Source organism: Salvelinus fontinalis, chromosome 2 (genome assembly GCF_029448725.1).
Source record: "Salvelinus fontinalis isolate EN_2023a chromosome 2, ASM2944872v1, whole genome shotgun sequence".
Classification (NCBI taxonomy): Eukaryota; Metazoa; Chordata; class Actinopteri; order Salmoniformes; family Salmonidae; genus Salvelinus; species Salvelinus fontinalis.
In genome coordinates, this window is record NC_074666.1 from 8179591 (window position 1) to 8202911 (window position 23321).

Here is a 23321-nt window from a genome sequence, read left to right on the forward strand (position 1 = left end):
CTGTCTCTCACTCTCTCTCTCTGTATCTCTCTCTCCCTGTCTCTCTCTCTCTCTCTCTCTGTGTATGTCTCTCTCTCTCTCTCTCTCTGTATCTCTCTCTCCCTGTCTCTCTCTCTCTGTGTATGTCTCTCTCCCTGTCTCTCTCTGTGTATGTCTCTCTCCCTGTCTCTCTCTGTGTATGTCTCTCTCCCTGTCTCTCTCTCTCTCTGTGTATGTCTCTCTCGCTCTGTGTATGTCTCTCTCCCTGTCTCTCTCTCTCTGTATCTCTCTCTCCCTGTCTCTCTCTCTCCCTGTCTCTCTCTCTGTGTATGTCTCTCTCCCTGTCTCTCTCTCTGTGTATGTCTCTCTCCCTGTCTCTCTCTCTCTCTGTATGTCTCTCTCTCTGTATGTCTCTCTCTCTGCCTCTCTCTCTCTGATGTGTCTGTCTGTCTCGCTCTCTCAATTCAATTCAAGGCGCTTAATTGGCATGGATAACATATGTTAACATTGCCAAAGCAAGTGAAGTAGATAATATACAAAAGTTAAATAAACAATACAAATTTACAGTTAACATTATACTCACAGAAGTTCCAAAACAATAAAGACATTTCAAATGTATTATTATGTATATATATTATGTATATATACAGTGTTGTAACGATGTACAAATGGTTAAAGTACAAAAGGAAAAAGAAATAAACATAAATATGGGTTGTATTTACAATGGTGTTTGTTCTTCACTGGTTGACCTTTTCTTGTGGCAACAGGTCACCAATCTTGCTGCTGTGATGGCACTCTCTCTCCCTCTCTCTCTCTCTCTCACACACACACACACACAATGATATCCATGGGTTTAACATTAGCATTGTCATGAATCATTAACCCAAACTGTGGGTGTGCATCTTTCTGCATGTCTACCTGTCTGTCTATGTTCATGTTTTGAGTTATTGTTCTGTAGGCACAAACACCTACAAAGAAAGGCAGATACCAGATGCAGAATCATACTGGAAGCTGTCTTACCCCTTTTCTCAGCTCGCAGTCAGAAACAATGAACCCCGTCTGTGTAATGGGGTCAGTATGCCTGCAGGGCCCAGACTGCCCACTGACTGAACAGGATCCAGATGAAAGGATCAACTAGTGTGTACAGTAATCCCAAACGCATGAGCAACCTATCTGCAGAAAAATAGCTCACCTGCTGCCTGCCCTGCAGAGGGAATGAACTTATGACTTCTTAGCATACAATGAGCACACACACACATCTGCTATACCACAATACTTATCCAGTGCTATGGCCATTGATGTCCAACATGATTAATTACTTTTTAAAAATGTATTTATTGGCATAAGATCCTTGACAGCTTGTGCAATTCTTTCAAATCTGTGCTGATCAGAGTACATACACATGACAAACCAGTGTATTAAACTAACAGTTCACAGCAGTGTGTATGACTGGAGTACATCAGTCTGAAGCAGTCCTCTCTCTCTCTCTCTCTCGTCAAAGTACAGTAGGTTTTTGTCCCACATGTGCCATCACACCTGATACAACAAACAAAATCCTGTGACAGACTGTTAACACATGAACATACATTATAATACATGTCAAGTTGCATAGCTGGACAGCACACAAGATTTGGTTCTGGGTTCCAATTTAATTCATCAGCAATCAAATCTTCAAAGCCTTGATCAGCTGACTATCACTGCTGAGCTGTGACAAATAAGCTCTCCAGAAGGGGACAGTATGGAGGATGACCATGTTAAGGTTATCTTACACATTTTACAGATATTTATTCATTTATTACATGTGCTTTCAACAGTAATGGGTGAGCTGATGAGTGTCTCTTATATACAATAAAAAGTCAGGGGTTACACCGGACTGCCTGTGCAAAATATGTAAATATGCAGAGGAATGTAGGCGGAGAGAAAGCAGAAAGGATGCATAAATAAAACATTTCTACTCACAATCATGACAGTCCCTAGTACTCTGGCCATAACAGAGACTACAGGGCTTTAGGCATAACCTGGTGTTCATATGCATATCAGACCAAATCACCCCCTGTGTGTAACATTCAATGGCCTAGTTTGCAGAGTTTGACCTTCTCTGAGACAAACATCTCTTTGTTTTGTGGTACTGACAGGTTTGAACATCAGGAATCAAGTTACACTCCGTGGAGATACTTTTTGGATTACTCTATGTGACTGTAGGCTACCTCACGAAATCACTCTCGCCCCAAAACAAAAGACAGAAAGAAAGATGAGTCCCAAAAAAAACATCTTAGCGAATGGATGCAAAATGCATTGAGTTCCAATACACATTTATCAAACATTTAAATTTTTATCAAAATATAAGACCAATATTTACATATTTTCATATTGTTTTTAAAGTATTTCATTTAAAAATACTACATTTGTTTGTTTTATCTAATTCATACTATCGCCATACTATCCCCATACTATCATCATTCTATCATCAAATTATCCCCATACTATCACCATACTATCCCCATACTATCATCATACTATATCATAAGTAATACCTGAGAAATGTAGGAGCAAATTACTTATTTTATCTCTATTACTGATATATAGAGCCTTGGTGATACATGCTGGACTTAACTTGATCTTGAATTATAGGAATTATTGCAAACATAACTTTATGTACAAGCTTTACATTACATTTACAGGACAATCAAAGTTTTTCCTAATACTGTAAAGGAGCAATCTGTAAATTCTCTGCCCCCGTGTGGTAACAAAATGAAACAAAAACTAGATTAAAGCCGATGTATTTAAGTCAATAGCAAATGCATCTATTCCTCCTCTTCTTTTATACTGAATATATATTTGGGGAGGGTACATTTGCATAGACCCCTTCAATATTCAAGAGAACACTTTTGTTCAAAAAAAATATATAGAATTTACAGATTGCGCTTGTAAGACCAGAAAAACACTCATGTGAAAATATCAGTGTTCCAAAAAGCAAACATTATGCTTAGAAGAGGATGAATATGTTAAAATATAGGTAATAACACGTATCAAAATATACCAAACAAAAATAAATACAGTACATGGTATAGATTTACAGTATATTCGTAAAAAAAGATCAAAAACTATAACACAGAATTCTAATCCATCGCAGAGTGCCTTGGACATTTGGACAACTTTGGTGTAATGCCATACTGTAATCTGAGGTGTTTTTAGTGTCTTTGGGATGTTGACGCTGTACGTGAACCTGAGAACGTTTTGTATAAAGCTGGTGTGGCTGCATATGATCAGGTCTGAGTCAGCGTGCCATTATCCTTACGGTCTTCTGATTTCCCTTCTAGCTTAGGTCTTTTAGGTCCAGGTCTTGGTACCCACATTGAATAGAGTGTACTGTACAAGTTCAATGTTTCCCCAGGCCTCTGTATTCACTGAATCAGACCAGGGTTTTAAGACTGGTAGATGGGCCACATCACATTCAGGTGAATGGTTGTTGAATAGCCATAAATAGACTGGCTTTTCTTCTGACCTGATGGTGTTCAGGAGAATTGGTTGATGGGGTATTTCCTATGGTATCTCCTCTGACTGACCCGAAGACAGACCTGAAGACAGACCTGAAGACAGTGGGGCACATCTGTATGGTGGTGGAAGGATTAATCCTTCATGTCCTCGTTCTCCATGTCCTCTATGGATTTTCTCTTGAAAAATCCAGCCTGGTGGAGCACAGAAGACAACAGTGAACACAACATAATCCAGAATTCACATCCAAACCTAAGTCTCAAGTTTGAGTTCAAGTTTAATAGATTTAAAAGTGTATTTCACACATGATCACACCATGTTGACCCTCTCCATAACACAAGCCTTGACCCTTACTCTCCGAAGGTGTCTCAGGGAGAGTTGGGATATGGTGACCCTGGCTGTGACCCTACTCTCCGAAGGTGTCTCAGGGAGAGTTGGGATATGGTGACCCTGGCTGTGACCCTACTCTCCGAAGGTGTCTCAGGGAGAGTTGAGATATGGTGACCCTGGCTGTGACCCATACTCTCCGAAGGTGTCTCAGGGAGAGTTGAGATATGGTGACCCTGGCTGTGACCCATACTCTCCGAAGGTGTCTCAGGGAGAGTTGGGATATGGTGACCCTGGCTGTGACCCATACTCTCCGAAGGTGTCTCAGGGAGAGTTGGGATATGGTGACCCTGGCTGTGACCCTACTCTCCGAAGGTGTCTCAGGGAGAGTTGGGATATGGTGACCCTGGCTGTGACCCTACTCTCCGAAGGTGTCTCAGGGAGAGTTGAGATATGGTGACCCTGGCTGTGACCCTACTCTCCGAAGGTGTCTCAGGGAGAGTTGAGATATGGTGACCCTGGCTGTGACCCTACTCTCCGAAGGTGTCTCAGGGAGAGTTGGGATATGGTGACCCTGGCTGTGACCCTACTCTCCGAAGGTGTCTCAGGGAGAGTTGGGATATGGTGACCCTGGCTGTGACCCTACTCTCCGAAGGTGTCTCAGGGAGAGTTGGGATATGGTGACCCTGGCTGTGACCCATACTCTCCGAAGGTGTCTCAGGGAGAGTTGGGATATGGTGACCCTGGCTGTGACCCTACTCTCCGAAGGTGTCTCAGGGAGAGTTGGGATATGGTGACCCTGGCTGTGACCCATACTCTCCGAAGGTGTCTCAGGGAGAGTTGGGATATGGTGACCCTGGCTGTGACCCTACTCTCCGAGGGCGTCTCAGGGAGAGTTGAGATATGCAAAAAACTTGAATTTCCAATTCACACATGCATATTAATACACACTTGTACATGTGTGAGATAGGCCACATAAGCACCCGCTAAAACATTATTATTATTAATAATAATAATAATAATTATTGTTCTATTTGGGAAGATACAATTTATAATGGATTATAAGTTCCCAAACAGACACAAGCAGACAGAAGGTTGTGAACACACACATACCTTCCATAGAGCGAAGATGACCAGTGCCAGAATCATCAGTCCTATTAGGATACTGACTATAATGATCCACAGTGGTATACCTCCCAAAGCCTCTTTAGAGACCTGGATCTTCACCTGGATGGAAACAACAGTGGTAAAACAAGCAAAGGACAAAAAGCAAACCAGCCCAATTTTGATATTTTGCCCAATTATTAGCAGAAAATCTCTTCTGATTGGTCTAAAGACCAATAATTGGTCAAAAGATCAAAATTGTGCTGCCTGTGTAAATGTAGCCGATCACATGAAAATGAATAGATAATTGCACTCACATCTCTGGCGTAATTGGTGGCACTCAACACGAAGAGATCCGTGTTCAGGTTCTCCAGAGTGGCATTAACAACCATATGAAGGCTGGAGAACTCTGCCTGTGGAGCCAAGAGCAATTCAATTCAGCACTCAATATACCAATACATTTGTCAATGAATAAATGTATCAATCAATCAAAAACAATGAATGAACAAGTGACACTTTACTGTACTCACTTTGATAAAGGTGGGCTTCCATACCCGGAAGGTAACATTGACCTGGCTGTTGTTGACATGTGGGATGGAGCAGATAAATGACTTACACGGGTGGTCCTTACAGCCCTGCAAAGGAGAGTACACATACATGACTTACACGGGTGGTCCTTACAGCCCTGCAAAGGAGAGTACACACACACACTCACGTACACACATACACTCATACTCACACTCATAGTCACACTCACACACAGTAGTGTTGACTCACCACCAGGAAGACACTGAGGGTCTCTTTTTTAGGATTGATGGTGTGCGTGTTGTTGTTGTTGATCTTTAAAGGGTTAATCAGGTCCCTGACGTGACATCTCACATCCTGTGGGAGAGAGAAAAGATCCATCAATCAATTATCAATCCATCACATTTGGATCAACTTGATCCACACCACCACAGTTCTGCAGAGTGTTTGACTTCACCGTGTGATTGTCTGTTGACTGGTAGAGAACCATGTGCAGGGGATACTGGTAGACTGTCTACCTCTATGGTACAGTACACAGTAGAGAAGCCTTACCTGTGAGGAGGTGACATGTGTCAGGTATAGCAGGATGTTCTCACTAGGTGATAGGTACGGGTACATCACCCTCAGCTTTAGAGGAGGAGTCTCCATATCCACATCCTTTTTAACCTGGAGACCAGAGAGAGAGACAGGAAGTCACAGGTCTTTCAGTCAAAAAGTAACCACATGTTGGTTTTTTCGAGCTTTGGCAACTTAGAATAAGTATCTTACTTTGGGTATATAATCAGTTAATTGCAGCCTTCTCAGTCACTTTTTATAGCTACTATACAGAGTTCCCTGAATTCCTATTGGACCTCGTAGTCATGGCAGATAATATTCACATTTTTGGTAACTTCAATATTCACATGGAGAAGTCCACAGCCCTCAATGCTGCTGAATCAGCCTACTTTATCAACCTGATTGAGGAGAGTAAAAATAATCAAACATTTATTTTTGATACAGTCGCAAAGCTAACTAAAAATAAGCATTCCCCAAGTGAGGATGGCCTTCAGTTCAGCAGTGATGAATTCATGAACTTCTTCGATCGTTCATGATCATTAGAAAGCAAATTCTTTGAGTATGCATATTTCACCAAAACTCTGTTTTCCTGAGTCTGCACAGAACTGCCAAGACCGTGGGATCAAAGTTTTTGTATCCTGTATCTCTCGCCACATTCATGAAAATAGTCATGGCCTCTAAACCTTCCAGCTGGCTACTGGACCCTATTCCAGCTAAACTACTGAAAGAGCTACTTCCTGTACTTGGCCCTCCAATGTAGAACATAATAAACGGATCCCTATCCTCTGAATATGTACCAAACTCACTAAACGCGGCAGTAGTAAATCCTCTCCCGAAAAAGCCGAACCTTGACCTGGATTTTTTGTTTTACTGTCGGCCTATATTGAATCTCCCATTCCTCTATTATTATTGTTTTTTAAAGTTGTTGCTCAGCAACTCACTGCCTTCCTGAAGACAAATAATGTATACAAAATGCTCCAGTCTGGTTTTAGACTCCATCATAGTACTGAGACCGCACTTGTGAAGGTGGCAAATGACCTTTTAATTGTGTCAGACTAAGGCTCTGCGTCCGTCCTTGTGCTCCTAGAACTTAGTGTCACTTTTTAAACCATCGATCACCACAATCTTTTGGACAGATTGGAAACCCAAATTGGTCTATACCAGCGGTTCTTAAACTTTTTCAGCCTGGGACCCAGATGAGAAATTCTGTGTTTTCCTGGGACCCAAGCTTAGAAAAACTACACATAAATATCTGTACATTTCATTGCCCTTATGCCTAAAACGAATGCAATATATACAAAAACAAATAACAATGAAATTAAATATCCATATTAATATCTATTAATGTTTATTTTCCCCCATTAAAAAAACTCTTACATATATCTGTCTAGGTTGGAACTGTTGCTGTTAAAATACAATAAATCATTTCCTTCTGAACTGGAATAAACTGACTGATCACATCACACAGATGTATAACAGAACACACACAGGCTTTTTGATAGTGCAACCCCAAGTAACAGTACAGATGAAAAAGGATCAGGCCTACTGTACATCTTACGGTGGAAATTATTGTTGAAAGAAAGTCTAGGTTGGAACTGTTGCTGTTAAAATACAATACATATTTTTTATTCTGAACTGGAATAAACTGATTGATCACATCACACAGATGTAGACCAGAAAACACACCCAAACAGTCCTAATGAGAGCATTTCTATTCTGGGCTCTGTTTTTGACAGTACAACACTGAGGTCATGCTCAGCCTTGAAACTGTTTCTGTACTTGTTTTATAAGTATGTCAGAGTTGAGAACCCTGACTCACACAGGTATGTGGTGCCAAACTGGACCAGAACATCTACTGCTAGCTCAGTCAGGCAGGAGACCGCTTCCTGCTGAAGTGTGTTTGCCTCAAAAAGAATCTTGCTTCAATCAGTTTATTCCAGTTAAGAATAACAATTATAATTGTATTTTAACAGCACTAGTTTTCAACAACAATTTATACAGTAAGATGTACAGTAGGCCTGACAATTGTTCATATTTCTTCATCACCTTACCTCACCTCGCTCATCAACTCATCCTTGACCGCTGGCTACATCCCTTCCGTCTTCAAGAGAGCGAGAGTTGTACCCCTTCTGAAAAAACCTACACTCGATCCCTCCGATGTCAACAACTACAGACCAGTATCCCTTCTTTCTTTTCTCTCCAAAACTCTTGAACGTGCCGTCCTTGGCCAGCTCTCCTGCTATCTCTCTCAGAATGACCTTCTTGATCCAAATCAGTCAGGTTTCAAGACTAGTCACTCAACTGAGACTGCTCTTCTCTGTATCACGGAGGCGCTCCGCACTGCTAAAGCTAACTCTCTCTCCTCTGCTCTCATCCTTCTAGACCTATCGGCTGCCTTCGATACTGTGAACCATCAGATCCTCCTCTCCACCCTCTCCGAGTTGTGCATCTCCGGCGCGGCCCACGCTTGGATTGCGTCCTACCTGACAGGTCGCTCCTACCAGGTGGCGTGGCGAGAATCTGTCTCCTCACCACGCGCTCTCACCACTGGTGTCTCCCAGGGCTCTGTTCTAGGCCCTCTCCTATTCTCGCTATACACCAAGTCACTTGGCTCTGTCATAACCTCACATGGTCTCTCCTATCATTGCTATGCAGACGACACACAATTAATCTTCTCCTTTCCCCCTTCTGATGACCAGATGGCGAATCGCATCTCTGCATGTCTGGCAGACATATCAGTGTGGATGACGGATCACCACCTCAAGCTGAACCTCGGCAAGACGGAGCTGCTCTTCCTCCCGGGGAAGGACTGCCCGTTCCATGATCTCGCCATCACGGTTGACAACTCCATTGTGTCCTCCTCCCAGAGCGCTAAGAACCTTGGCGTGATCCTGGACAACACCCTGTCGTTCTCAACTAACATCAAGGCGGTGGCCCGTTCCTGTAGGTTCATGCTCTACAACATCCGCAGAGTACGACCCTGCCTCACACAGGAAGCGGCGCAGGTCCTAATCCAGGCACTTGTCATCTCCCGTCTGGATTACTGCAACTCGCTGTTGGCTGGGCTCCCTGCCTGTGCCATTAAACCCCTACAACTCATCCAGAACGCCGCAGCCCGTCTGGTGTTCAACCTTCCCAAGTTCTCTCACGTCACCCCGCTCCTCCGCTCTCTCCACTGGCTTCCAGTTGAAGCTCGCATCCGCTACAAGACCATGGTGCTTGCCTACGGAGCTGTGAGGGGAACGGCACCTCAGTACCTTCAGGCTCTGATCAGGCCCTACACCCAAACAAGGGCACTGCGTTCATCCACCTCTGGCCTGCTCGCCTCCCTACCACTGAGGAAGTACAGTTCCCGCTCAGCCCAGTCAAAACTGTTCGCTGCTCTGGCACCCCAATGGTGGAACAAACTCCCTCACGACGCCAGGACAGCGGAGTCAATCACCACCTTCCGGAGACACCTGAAACCCCACCTCTTCAAGGAATACCTAGGATAGGATAAAGCAATCCTTCTGCCCCCCCCCCCCCCCCCCTAAAAGATTTAGATGCACTATTGTAAAGTGGCTGTTCCACTGGATGTCATAAGGTGAATGCACCAATTTGTAAGTCGCTCTGGATAAGAGCGTCTGCTAAATGACTTAAATGTAAATGTAAATGTAATCTGTACTGTTACTAGGGTTGCGCTATCAGTAGCTTGCTTGCTTTGGCATATTGTTAGCTATTAGCTGTGTACAAGGCCAGGGGATTGTTTGAAAGCGAAACTCACATCTACTACTACGAGAGTTAGTTAGTACTCCTTTATTTCTGCTTATTATCATCTGTTATAAAATGACAACAATGCCTTGCTAGCTGACTTACTTTTCCTCTGTCGAAGCACTGTTTACTGAAGCATTCTGCCCTGTTCTGAAAGAACTCCCTGGGTTTACCATCATGCTGTGGATGTTTGGTCAGGACGTGTTGTTTTATTAATTTGTTAATTATGAGAGAATCATTACTAAGCACTTCCACACACAAAACACACTGTGGGCGCTCCTCGTTATAAGTTTGTATGAAAGAGAAAGAAACTCATCGTTGTATATGCATTTCATGACAATTGAGCTCAGACAGAACTTGTGGCTAGCATGAGTCCATTTGATGACAGCGGTGAGTGATGGCGAGTGGGAATGACAAGTTAGTGGCTGACAGCGCATCATCTGCTGCTTGAATGACAGCGCTGCATCATGTGTGTCACAGAGTGATCTTGAAGAAAAATCTGGTAAACCGCGAAGCACACGGGCATCTCCCTCTCACACTCGCACAGCAGCTGTAACGGCAGCCTTCCCTCTCTTCACGAGAAGAGAGGGTGTAGCATTGATCGGACCAACACGCAACGTAGCCAGTGCTCAACATGTTTAATAAAACTAATAAACAGTGAACACTAAACACTTAACAAATAACAAAATAACAAAATAACAAAATGTGGCAAACCGAAACAGCCCTATCTGGTGCAGACAAAACACAGGGACAGGAAACAACCACCCACAATCCCCAACACAAAACAAGCCACCTATATATGATTCTCAATCAGGGACAACGATTGACAGCTGTCTCTGATTGAGAACCATATTAGGCTGAACACAGAAACAGATGAACTAGACACACACAACATAGAATTCCCACCCAGCTCACGTCCTGACCAACACTAAACAAGCAAAAAACATAAGAACTCTGGTCAGGACGTTACAGCAGCCAAACTGAGCAGAGACCGCTGCTTAAGCAGAAAGCGCACTGAACAGAGAGCGCAGATGCACTTGGCCAAACCAATTCCAGTAATTGATGAAATAATTATAAATTTACACTGACATTTACATCCACCATTAACAGGTCCCACTTTGGGTCGCGAACAATACTTTAAGAAAGGTTGGTCTACACAGACAAGTTCTTGCCTGGTTTAGATCTCATCTGTCAGTAAGATATTAGTTCATCTTTGTGGATGGTTCGTCTCTGACAAATCAATGGTAAGTTTCGGTGTTCCTCAAGGTTCCGTTTTAGGACCACTATTGTTTTCACTATATATTCTACCTCTTGGTGACTTTACCTGCTATGCAGATGACACACAGCTGTACATTTCGATGAAACATGGTGAAGCCTCAAAATTGCCTAGCCTGGAAGCCTGTGTTTCAGACATAAGGAAGTGTGATGGCGGCAAATGTTTTCAAATCAAATTGTATTAATCACATGCGCCGAATACAACAGGTGTAGACCTTACAGTGAAATGCTTACTTACAAGCCCCTAACCAACAATGCAGTTTAAAAAATATGAATAAGAATAAGAAATAAAAGGAACAAGTAATTAAAGAGTAGCAGTAAAATAACAATAGCGAGACTATATACAGGGGGTACCGGTACAGAGTCAATGTGCAGGGGAACCTGTTAGTCGAGGTAATATGCCAGCTCCCCTCTTTCTACTGTGATTCTCTGCCTCTGACCCTATAGAGTACCACAGTATGAAACACAGCACTTATTTTAAGTGTTTCTAAAATCCCCTATGGGAAAAATGAATGGAACCATTTCCCTGTTTGACCGCTAGGTTTTATGGGTATTATGATGCTTCCACTGTGGGGCTCTATTACGGGGACTGAATCACTGGCTTGCTAGTGCTCTTCCATGCTTTCCCTAGGAGGGGTGAATCACATCTTGCCAGGCATTTTTTGCTATACTTGACTTGAGTGGGTTGAGTCACTGATGTTATGGGTGAGATCTTCGTGGGCTATACTCCGCCTTGTCTCTGGGTAGTAAGTTGGTGATTTGTTGATATCCCTCTAGTGGTGTGGGGACTGTGATTTGGCAAAGTGGGTGGGGTTATACCCTGCCTGGTTGGTCTTGTCCAGGGGTATTCTCGAACGGGGCCACAGTGTCCCCCGACCCTCCCGTCTCAGTCTCCAATATCTATGCTGCAATAGACTATGTGCTGGGGGGCTAGGGTCAGTCTGTCCTATCTGGTGAATTTCTCGTGTCTTATCTGATGTCCTGTGTGATCTTCAGTGTGCTCCCTCTAATTATCCTAACTCTCTCTCTCCCCTTGGACCAGGCCTCAGGACTACCTGGCCTGACAACTCCTGGCTGTCCCCATCCCCAGTCCACCTGGTCATGCTGCTGATCCAGTTTCTGCTGTTCTGCCCGTGGCTATGAAAACCTGACCTGTTCACCGGACCTGCTACCTTATCCCGGACCTGCTGTTTCAACCCTCTCTCTCTCTACCACCCCTGCTGTTAGGTGCGGTAGAGAGCCAACTGACATTTACTCCTGAGGTGCTGACCTGTTGCATTCTCTACAACCACCGTGATTATTATTTGACTCTGCTGGTCATCTATGAACGTTTGAACATCTTTAAGAACGATCTAGCCTTAATGGCCATGTACTCTTACCCTCTCCACCAGCCACCTCTCAGAGCCTGGTTCCTTTCTATCCAGTACAGCCAGAAGAGGACTGGCCACCCCTCAGAGCCTGGTTCCTCTCTACCCAGTACAGCCAGAAGAGCACTGGCCACCCCTCAGAGCCTGGTTCCTCTCTAGGTTTCTTCCTAGGTTCCTGCCTTTCTAGGGAGTTTCCTAGCCACCATGCTTCTACATCTGCATTGCTTGCTGTTTGGGGTTTTAGGCTGGGTTTCCGTATAAGAACTTTGTGACATCTGCTGATGTATAAATACATTTAATTGAATTGCTCTTATCCCCTGGCCTTATCTAAGCAGGTATTACTACGGTCTACAGTATGTGGGTCTTACCATATAGATGATCTTGACCTCTTCTCCTATCACACTGGTGTGGTTGAAGACGCTGGGGTACTGCTCTCCCTCTTTCACTATGATGTGGTCCTCCTTCATATGCCTGTCGCTGAGAGATAGAGGGATGATGGATGGAGAGATGGAGGGATGAGACAGGAGATGGAAAAATGAGAAAGGAGATGGTAAGATGAGAAAGGTTTGAAAAAAGGTCATACTCTGATACTGTACCTGTATTTTTTATGTAAATAAAAATGTCCTGTTTTCGTGTTGTAGCTGCTGCTGTCTGTACTCACGCAGTGAATCTGAGTCCAGCCTCGTACTTCACAGGGATGGAGATTCTCACAGAGTTGTCATGGAGGGTGGTCTTCAATTCCTCACTGTCACTGTAGGAATGAGAAAAGTCATTGCATTAGAATTTTGACATTTCAATTTTTCTTCTTTGCTCACTCATTTATTTTAAATTGTTGAGATTTAGCATGGAACTCGGGACTCCCCGGAAAACACTAGCCATTGTTACTGTGTGGACTATCCTGGCTAAATAAATCAAATGAATGAATGAACACCATGGCCTACTGTACCTGGATGCAGTTACGTTGATCTGAATTTCTTTCCAGACGTGTGCAGGGTTGACTTCAAACAGGATCTCAAACACCTCCTGGAGGGAGAACAAGCAAAACCGATCAGTGGCCAAAATGAAACATGAAGTACATAGTGAGTCTTATGGTACGAGGATAGATACGTGTGATTGCAAGAATTGTCTTACCTCTACATTGCTTTTGAGGAATGGATATCCCACAGCACACTCAACTTTGGTATTATTCAGACTGCAGACTTTGTCATTGGCCTGCAGAGTAAACGGTTGAAATCACATATAATGTCAATGTCAAAACTCATACCGACGTCATGATTCCCAACATCCAAGAAATCTATGTAAATCAATGGATCTCACCTTGACTTTGACGTAGTTTATGTTTTCAGTAAAGCTGAGCATGACTTTGGTATTGTAGGCATTGTCTTGACTGTTTCTAATGGTAATGAGCACATGGAACTTTTCCTTGTTGGCTTTGATCACAAGACTGGAAAGAATAGGAAAGTTATTACTGTAGCAGGGCAGGTTTTACTGTAATTTTACTACTGTTGAAGGGCAGATTTTACTGTAATGTTATTACTGTAGCAGGGCAGATTTTACTATAATGTTATTACTGTAGCAGGGCAGGTTTTACTGTAATTTTACTACTGTTGAAGGGCAGATTTTACTGTAATGTTATTACTGTAGCAGGGCAGATTTTGCAGTAATATTATAACTGCTCCAGTGCAGAATTTACTGTAATGTTATTACTGTAGCAGGGCAGATTTTGCAGTAATATTATTACTGTAGCAGGGCAGATCTTACTGTAATATTATTACTGCTCCAGTGCAGAATTTACTGTAATGTTATTACTATGCCAGGGCAGATGTTACTGTAATGTTATTACCGTAGCAGGGTAGATTTTTACTGTAATGTTATTACTGTAACAGAGCAGATTTTACTGTAATGCTGTGACACTTCATCTGGACCAACACAAGAGGACGCTAAAGTACAATACAAGGGCAACATAGCTGTCAATGAACTACCACGCAACTGCCGTAAAATCATGACAGTTAGATGGATTGAAAGAATACAATCTTTGTGACAATACCTTTGTATACTTGGCACAGCCTTCAGGGATAGGTCAGCTATGCACTTGTCATCGCTCCCACAGTCCACCAAAGGAATCTGAATGACGTGAGCATGGTTACAAGCAGTATGGAATAGGCCACGTACAAGACAGTTCAATCAATGAAGCAGTCGAAAACTGCTTACATGTACCTACATGTACATATTACCTCAATTACCTCAACACCGGTGCCCCAGCACATTGACTCTGTACCGGTACCCCCTGTATATAGCCCCGCTACTGTTATTTACTGCTGCTCTTTAATTATTGTTATTCTTATCTCTTACTTTTTTTAAAGTTATTTTCTTCAAACTGTGTTAACATCCTGTTCTACCACGGTGTTAACATCCTGTTCTACCACAGTGTTAACATCCTGTTCTACCACAGTGTTAACATCCTGTTCTACCACAGTGTTAACATCCTGTTCTACCACGGTGTTAACATCCTGTTCTACCACTGTGTTAACATCCTGTTCTACCACGGTGTTAACATCCTGTTCTACCACTGTGTTAACATCCTGTTCTACCATGGTGTTAACATCCTGTTCTACCACTGTGTTAACATCCTGTTCTACCACTGTGTTAACATCCTGTTCTACCATGGTGTTAACATCCTGTTCTACCATGGTGTTAACATCCTGTTCTACCACTGTGTTAACATCCTGTTCTACCACTGTGTTAACATCCTGTTCTACCACGGTGTTAACATCCTGTTCTACCACTGTGTTAACATCCTGTTCTACCACGGTGTTAACATCCTGTTCTACCATTGTGTTAACATCCTGTTCTACCACGGTGTTAACATCCTGTTCTACCATTGTGTTAACATCCTGTTCTACCACTGTGTTAACATCCAGCCACATGTTTTGTCTCCCTCTGTCCCTCTGCCAAACAACTCATTAAAACTATGTGTGTGGGAGCTGCACCATTGGAACTGGATAACAGTCTGTCAGTGTTGTAGAGCCTCTGATAGGAACTAGTGATGGATGGAGGACAGCCGTTGGAGAGAATATTCACCCTCTACAGCGCTGGAAGGAGCCAGACTGTATGAGTGTGTAAAGTACTGATTACTGACTCTGCTTACACAGTGCCTATTCACTGTTGCAATAAATGATAGCTGAGGTCTAAAGTAAGGTAAGAAAATCAGATGTGTGCATGCACACACGTATTGTTAGCCAAGTACGGCCTGTAGTGGCTAAAGAGGGAAGCAAGCCAAGGTATACAAAATTCATGGAAAGCCAAAAGTTACTGGTGTGTGTGTGTGCTTGTGTGTTAAATCTGCCACATTGTGGTTAATTTTACCGTTTTGTTGAGTGACGTTGGTAAGTCTCCATCCAGGACGGGGCCTGTGTCCTCAGCCAGACCAAACTCTAGGGAAACCATGATTGGGTCCCTGAAGTCCAGATTAGCCTGAGGAGATAAAATCATTGTATGAACAGTGTATCTACTGCACACTCTTAGCTGTACTTAGACAAGCTTTTGCTAACTGTATCGTTTAAAAAAACATTTTTTTTTATCCAACGTCAGTATTTCTCATCTTATGTAGCAGTGGAGGCTCCTCAGAGGAGGAAGGGAAGGACCATCTTCCTCAGTGAATTTAATAAAAAATTAAAATTGTAAAACATTAAAAAAGTTATGCTTTTAGATTAAACTACGCAAAATATAATCATGTCACCAAATAACTGATTAAAACACACTGTTTCGCATTGAAGGTCTGCCGTAGCCTCAACAGCACTCTGTAGGATAGCAGGGTAGGATCAGAGAATTCATCTAGTACTGAAAGCATAAAATACAGCTAGCTGGCACTGCAGTGTATAACATGTGATGAGTAGATGGCTCAAAGAGAGAGAAAGACAATAGTTGAACACTTTTGAACAAATTCATTTCTTCCAACATGAAGGCGAAGCAAGAGAGAAATAGAGATTTTTTTAAATAGAGTCATTTTTATTCACTTTCAGTTTAATTTACAGTACTTAGTGTATCAAACAGGCCTGGATAGGACTGCCTTATAACGCCTCTCACATATTGTGCTCTTATAGTGTAAATGTTCAGAGAATTCTTGTGGGAAGGTAGAGATAGGACTACAACAGGAAAGAGTAACGTTCATCTTGAAAAGTTTGAAAAAGGCTTATCCTGCAAGGAGGATGTGATCTGATAAATATTATTCCCATTCCAAATGAGTTCCTTCTCCCGTGTCAAAGATTTCACATCCAATTAGTTTCGCCTACTGAAACACCGTGCTCAAACAGGGGGATGCTATGTTAGCTAGCTGACTATGACTTTCCAACACAACATTGGAACTCTTCCAAGTCAAGGTCATCTTTTGGTATTACTAATTTATTGCCACCAGGGCCCACCGGTGTAACTGCTTACTGACTGTACACTAAAGTTACTGCATGATTGTAGCAAGTTTACTAACACGTTAGTTCTATTAGATATACTAGCTATGACGTTACTTCAGCTTGATCAGGGGTGTATTCATTCCGCCAATTCTGTTGAAAAACTTTTCTTAAACTAAAGCAAACGGAACAAAGCGTGGATAAACATACCTGCATTTGTCCAATAGAAACTCTTGTTTGCAACTGTTGGACTAATGTTTACACCCTATATCAGCTAGATGCAGGCAAGAGTGTGCAAGGCACTATTGAATGTCACTGTCTGTCACCTCAAATTTGTCTCTCGACCTGTGTGCACACCTACGTCGTAAACTTTCATTCATAGGCTAGGTTGTAACAACCTCATGATGGGTATAGGGAAAATTGACTATCATGTAGTAGCCTAAACGTATCGCTGTTACATTGAACTGGGGGAATGAAATATGAATGACAGTCATCCAATATGTTTTAATAGAAATAAGACCATGCTCATAAAAAAATGTGTCCTCACTCATCTTAAACGGCACTGACCGCAACTGTTATGTACTGTAGGCTTCTGTATGCCTTAGATCTAATTCGCGGTATCAAATCAAAATCAAATCAAATGTTATTGGTCGCATACACATAATTAGCAGATGTTATTGCGGGTGTCGCAAATGTTTGTGTTCCTAGCTCCAAAAGTGCAGTAGTATTTAACAATACACAACGATACACATGTACAGTGGAAGTTTACATACACCTTAGCCAAATACATTCAAACTCAGTTTTTCACAATTTCTGACATTTAATCCTAGTAAAAATTCCCTGTCTTAGGTCAGTTAGGATCACCACATTATTTTAAGAATGTGAAATGTCAGAATAATAGTAGAGAGAATGATTTATTTCAGCTTTTATTTCTTTCATCACATTCCCAGTGGGTCAGAAGTTAACATACACTCAATTAGTATTTGGTAGCATTGCCTTTAAATTGATTAACTTGCGTCAAATGTTTCGGGTAGCCTTCCACAAGCTTCCCACAATAAGTTGAATGAATTTTGGCCCATTCCTCCTGACAGAGCTTGTGTAACTGAGTCAGGTTTGTAGGCCTCCTTGCTTGCACACGCTTTTTCAGTTCTGCCCACAACTTTTCTATAGGATTGAGGTCAGGGCTTTGTGATGGCCACTCCAATACCTTGACTTTGTTGTCCTTAAGCCATTTTGCCACAACTTTGGATGTATGCTTGGGATCATTGTCCATTTGGAAGACCCATTTGCGACCAAGCTTTAACTTCCTGACTGATGTCTTGAGATGTTGCTTCAACAACTACCTCTCCCCCTACTGTATTTATTTATTTTGCACCCCCTTATTTATATCTCTACTTTGCACATTCTTCCATTGTAAATCTACCATTCCAGTGTTTTACTTGCTATATTGTATTTACTTCGCCACCATGGCCTTTTTTTTGCCTTTACCTCCCTTATCTCACCTCATTTGCTCACATTGTATACAGACTTATTTTTCTACTGTATTATTGACTGTATGTTTGTTTTACTCCATGTGTAACTCTGTGTTGTATGTGTCGAACTGCTTTTCTTTATCTTGGCCAGGTCACCATTGTAAATGAGAACTTGTTCTCAACTTTTCTACCTGGTTAAATCAAGGTGAAATAAATAAATAAAATAAATATATTCACATAATTTTCCTTCCTCAGGATGCCATCTATTTTGTGAAGTGCACCAGTCCCTCCTGCAGCAAAGCACCCCCACAACATGATGCTGCCATCCCCGTGCATCACGGTTGGGATGGTGTTCTTCGGCTTGCAAGCTTCCAAACATAACGATGGTCATTATGGCCAAACAGTTCTATTTTTGTTTGATCAGACCAGAGGACATTTCTCCAAAAAGTATGATCTTTGTCCCCATGTACAGTTGTAAACCATAGTCTGGCTTTTTTATGAAGATTTTGGAACAGTAGCTTCTTCCTTGCTGAGCGGCCTTTCAGGTTATGTCGATGTAGGACTAGTTTTACTGTGGATATAGATACTTTTGTACCCGTTTCCTCCAGCATCTTCACAAGGTCCTTTGCTGTTATTCTGGGATTGATTGGCACTTTTCGCACCAAAGTACGTTCATCTCTAGGAGACAGACTGCGTCTTCTTCCTGAGCGGTATGATGGCTGCGTGGTCCCATGGTGTTTATATTTGCGTACTATTGTTTGTACAGATGAACGTGGTACCTTCAGGATGAAGGATGAACCAGACTTGTGGAGGTCTCCAATTTTTTTCTGAGGTCTTGGCTGAATTCTTTTGATTTTCCCATGATGTCAAGCAAAGAGGAACTGAGTTTGAAGGTTGGCCTTAAAATACATCCACAGGTACACCTCCAATTGACTCAAATGATGTCAATTAGCCTATCAAAAGCTTCTAAAGCCATGACATAATTTTCTGGAATTTTCCAAGCTGTTTAAAGGCACAGTCAACTTAGTGTATGTACATTTCTGACCCACTGGAATTGCAATACAGTGAATTATAAGTGAAATAATCTGTCTGTAAACAATTGTTGGAAAAATTACTTTAAGTCCTAACCGACTTCCCAAAACTATAGTTTGTTAACAAGAAATTTGTGGAGTGGTTTAAAAACGAGTTTTAATTTGTCCATCCTAAGTGTATGTAAACTTCCGACTTCAACTGTATAACCCGTACTGTTATCAGTAGTCCCTTTGGGAGGGCTGCATGTCAATTAGTTCTCCTCCTGGGAGGACATTGTGGGTTATGTGTGTCCCTATCAGACAGCAGAAAGCATCTATGTTCCAGTTGGGATGGACAGCATGTGATCTGTCTGGCTACATGGTGTACCAGATCACTAGGGGATATCTCCACTGGAATGCATTGTGTATGCACCCCCAACCATACACCAGCTCTCTCTCTCTCTCTCTCTCTCTCTCTCTCTGTCTCCACTTTCATGTTAAGAGCTTTCCTACCATGAATCAATTCCAGAGCAACTTGGCTTCCTACTGTACGTCTATCCAATACACTGGCCAGTCTACTGAGATACTAATAGCCATTTAGCCTGGTCCCAGGCTTTGTGCGTTCTTGCCTATCAACTCCTATGGTTATTGTCATGCCAAACATAAGAGTTGGCTATACAGCACAAACCGATCTGGAGCCAGGCTAAAAACTTTCTCTGATGCAATCATAATGAAAATTGAAACCCATATCCCCTCTCTGGTTCAAACTCTGCAGCCAGTAACACATTCAACTGTGTTCTACTAGTATGTAAGAGACAGAGTTTTTCTATGGGGCCGTTCTCTCTCTCTCTCTCTCTCTCTCTCTCTCTCTCTCTCTCTCTCTCTCTCTCTCTCTCTCTCTCTCTCTCTCTCTTTCTGTCTGTCTGTCAGTCTGTCTGTCTCTCGCTCTCTTTCTTCCTCTCTCTCTCCGCCCCCTCTCTATCTCACCCTCCTCTCTTCCTCTCTCCATGTTGACCAGGCTGATTGAGGAAGGATTTACTTGCCTTCATGGCAAAGGAATGCTCCAGACACAGAGCATCTATGATGTTGGCGGTGACCTGGACCTTCCTCTCACTCTTCTCGTCAGGGTTGACAAACGCTGCCCTCGACTTTGCCCTCAGAGAGTCCAGAGTCAGGTTGTACTTAATGGCTGAAACACAACAAACACTAAACTTTCTTATATTTCCCAGGTTTTCCAGAAATCCTGGAGAAAAGACTGTCTGGTTTACAGTTGATATTTTACTCCTTTAGTAGATGCTCTTATCCAGAGTCAGTTACAATCATGGCATTTAATTGAAGTGTTTACACTGTAAACATTCAAACATACTGGAAGTGTGTTTATCAGACTCTTACCTGTGCCCAAGTTAGTGTGGTCCTTCTCAGACTTGACACTGTAGTTAAAGCAGACCCTGGTCTTCACACACACGGTGGCTCTCTCACCCAGCACACAGTCTTCAGAGGGCTGCTGTAGGTTGATCTTGTTTGGGTCAAAGGTCATGTTAGCATAAAGCTCAGCAACATCCTTCGACCTGGATGACAAACAACAGAAATTCAGAAACTTGTAACTGGCATATGAAACTGTTACAATAATCAATGAACTGTGAATTAAACAATTTTTTTTTTTATCTACTAAAATATAAAGAGGAGAAGCCAAAACGGTATAGCTATAGTTCTTTATACAGTAAACCTCAAAATCAAATGAAAAGCACATTATTAATTTATTATGTAAAGATGTGTGCAAGCACTCTATAAACCACGTCGCCGGTCATTTAAATCTTCAACAAAAAGGGTCAGATGACAATTAGGGGAAAGAAAAAATAAATCTATTGAAGCTCCCTCTGAGGAGATCTGTGGTGCTCTCCATCCTGATTGCTTCAGGAAAGTATGTGATAAGAGGGAGAGTCTCTACAAAAGGATCCATAGCCAAGTTATACAGTGCATTCGGAAAGTATTCAGACCCCTTGAATTCTTCCATATTTTGTTACATTACATCCTTATTCTAAAATGGATTAAATACCCCATAAATATCAGAAAACGGAAATATCACATTTACAAAAGTATTCAGACCCTTTACTCAGTACTTTGTCAAAGCACCTGTGGCAGCGATTACAGCCTTTGTGTCCTCTTGAGTATGACTTGGCACACCTGTATTTGGGGAGTTTCTCCCATTCTTCTCTGCAGATCCTCTCAAGCTCTGTCAGGTTGGATGGGGAGCGTCGCTGCACAGCTATATTCAGGTCTCTCCAGAGATGTTCGATAGGGTTCAAGTCTGGGCTGTGGCTGGGCCACTCAAGGACATTCAGAGACTTTTTATTATTATTATTATTTATTTTTTCTGTGGTGGATCAGCTTTAATATTGCAGAAAGATTGTTGCTTCCATCAATGAAATTGTCTGCATCATTTCCAATCCCATTCAGTCCCATTCAGAGACTTGCCCCCAAGCCACTCCTGCATCGGTTTGGCTGTGTGCTTAGGGTCGTTGTCCTGTTGGAAGGTGAACCTTCGCTCCAGTCTAAGGTCCTGAGCGCTCTGGAGGATGTTTTCATCAAGAATCTCTGTGCTTTGCTCTGTTCATCTTTCCCTCAAACCTGACTAGTCTCCTAGTCCCTGCTGCTGAAAAACATCCCTACAGCATGATGCTGCCACCACCATGCTTCACAGTAGGGATGGTGCCAGGTTTCCTCCAGACGTGACACATGACATTCAGGCCAAAGAGTTCAATCTTGGTTTCAGTAGACCAGAGAATCTTGTTTCTCATGGTCTGAGAGTCTTTTAGGTGCCTTTAGGCAAACTCCAAGCAGGTTGTCATGTGCCTTTTACTGAGTAGCTTCCATCTGGCCACTCTACCATGAAGGCCTGATTAGTGGAATGCTGCAGAGATGGTTGTCCTTCTGGAAGGTTCTCCCAGGCTGACAGTTCTCCCAGTTCTGTCAGCCTGACCATCGGGTTCTTGGTCACTTCCCTGACCAAGACCCTTCTCCTCTGATTGCTCAGTTTGGCCGGGTTGCCAGCTCTAGGATGAGTTTTGGTGGTTCCAAACGTTTTCCATTTAAGAATGATGGAGGCCACTGTGTTCTTGGAGACCTTCAATGCTGCATACATTTTTGGTACCCTTCCCCAGATCTGTGCCTTGACAGAATCCTGTCTCAGAGCTCTACGGACAATTCCTTCGACCTCATGGCTTGCTTTTTGCTCTGACATGCTCTGTCAACTGTGCGACCTTATATAGACAGGTGTGTATCTTTCCAAATCATGTCCAATTAATTGAATTAACCACAGGTGGACTCCAATCCAGTTGTAGAAACATCTGAAAGATGATCAATGGAAACAGGATGCACCTGAACTCAATTTTGAGTCTCATAGAAAAGGGTCTGAATACTTAGGTTTAACGGGGAAAAAATGCAATAAAAATGTTTTCACTTTGCCATTATGGGCTATTGTGTGTAGATTGATGAAGGGAAAAAATTATGTAATCAATTTTGGAATAAGGCTGTAACGTAACAAAATGGGGAAAAGGGTATTGGGTCTGAATACTTTCCGAATGCACTCTCTCCAGCTGCAGTATCAAACTGTTAGGGCCACTGCCATGGATGCTCTGGAATTAGGGAGTGACTCTCTAACTATCTACAGTGACGTTCTGTTAAGCAGAGTAGTCACTCCCACTCTCTCTACAGCCATGCTCTGTTAAGCAAAGGAGTGACTCCCACTCTCTCTACAGCCATGCTCTGTTAAGCAGAGGAGTGACTCCCACTCTCTCTACAGCCATGCTCTGTTAAGCAGATGAGTGACTCCCACTCTCTCTACAGCCATGCTCTGTTAAGCAGAGGAGTGACTCCCACTCTCTCTACAGCCATGCTCTGTTAAGCAGAGGAGTGACTCCCACTCTCTCTACAGCCATGCTCTGTTAAGCAGAGGAGTGACTCCCGCTCTCTCTATAGCCATGCTCTGTTAAGCAAAGGGCCAAGAGCCCAGGAGGAAGGGCTGCCAAATCATGTTTTAAGAGCTTTGCTTCCTGGGAG

General features: G+C 42.7%; 1 protein-coding gene across 1 annotated transcript in view; it reads right to left on the reverse strand.

The window, feature by feature from the left end:
- Positions 1–1294: 1294 nt before the first annotated feature.
- LOC129811217 (integrin alpha-1-like) overlaps positions 1295–23321 on the reverse strand; it is a 110582-nt gene continuing 88555 nt past the window's right edge. The window contains exons 16-30 of the mRNA XM_055862380.1: positions 20655–20830; positions 20306–20451; positions 15744–15851; positions 14425–14501; positions 13695–13821; positions 13509–13589; positions 13324–13400; positions 13039–13128; positions 12746–12854; positions 5983–6096; positions 5683–5787; positions 5436–5540; positions 5223–5318; positions 4915–5028; positions 1295–3668 (exon numbers count right to left, since the gene is read on the reverse strand). Coding sequence (XP_055718355.1) covers positions 3609–3668; positions 4915–5028; positions 5223–5318; positions 5436–5540; positions 5683–5787; positions 5983–6096; positions 12746–12854; positions 13039–13128; positions 13324–13400; positions 13509–13589; positions 13695–13821; positions 14425–14501; positions 15744–15851; positions 20306–20451; positions 20655–20830 — 1585 coding nt within the window. The 3' untranslated portion in view covers positions 1295–3608. The remainder of the gene's footprint in view (positions 3669–4914; positions 5029–5222; positions 5319–5435; positions 5541–5682; positions 5788–5982; positions 6097–12745; positions 12855–13038; positions 13129–13323; positions 13401–13508; positions 13590–13694; positions 13822–14424; positions 14502–15743; positions 15852–20305; positions 20452–20654; positions 20831–23321) is intronic.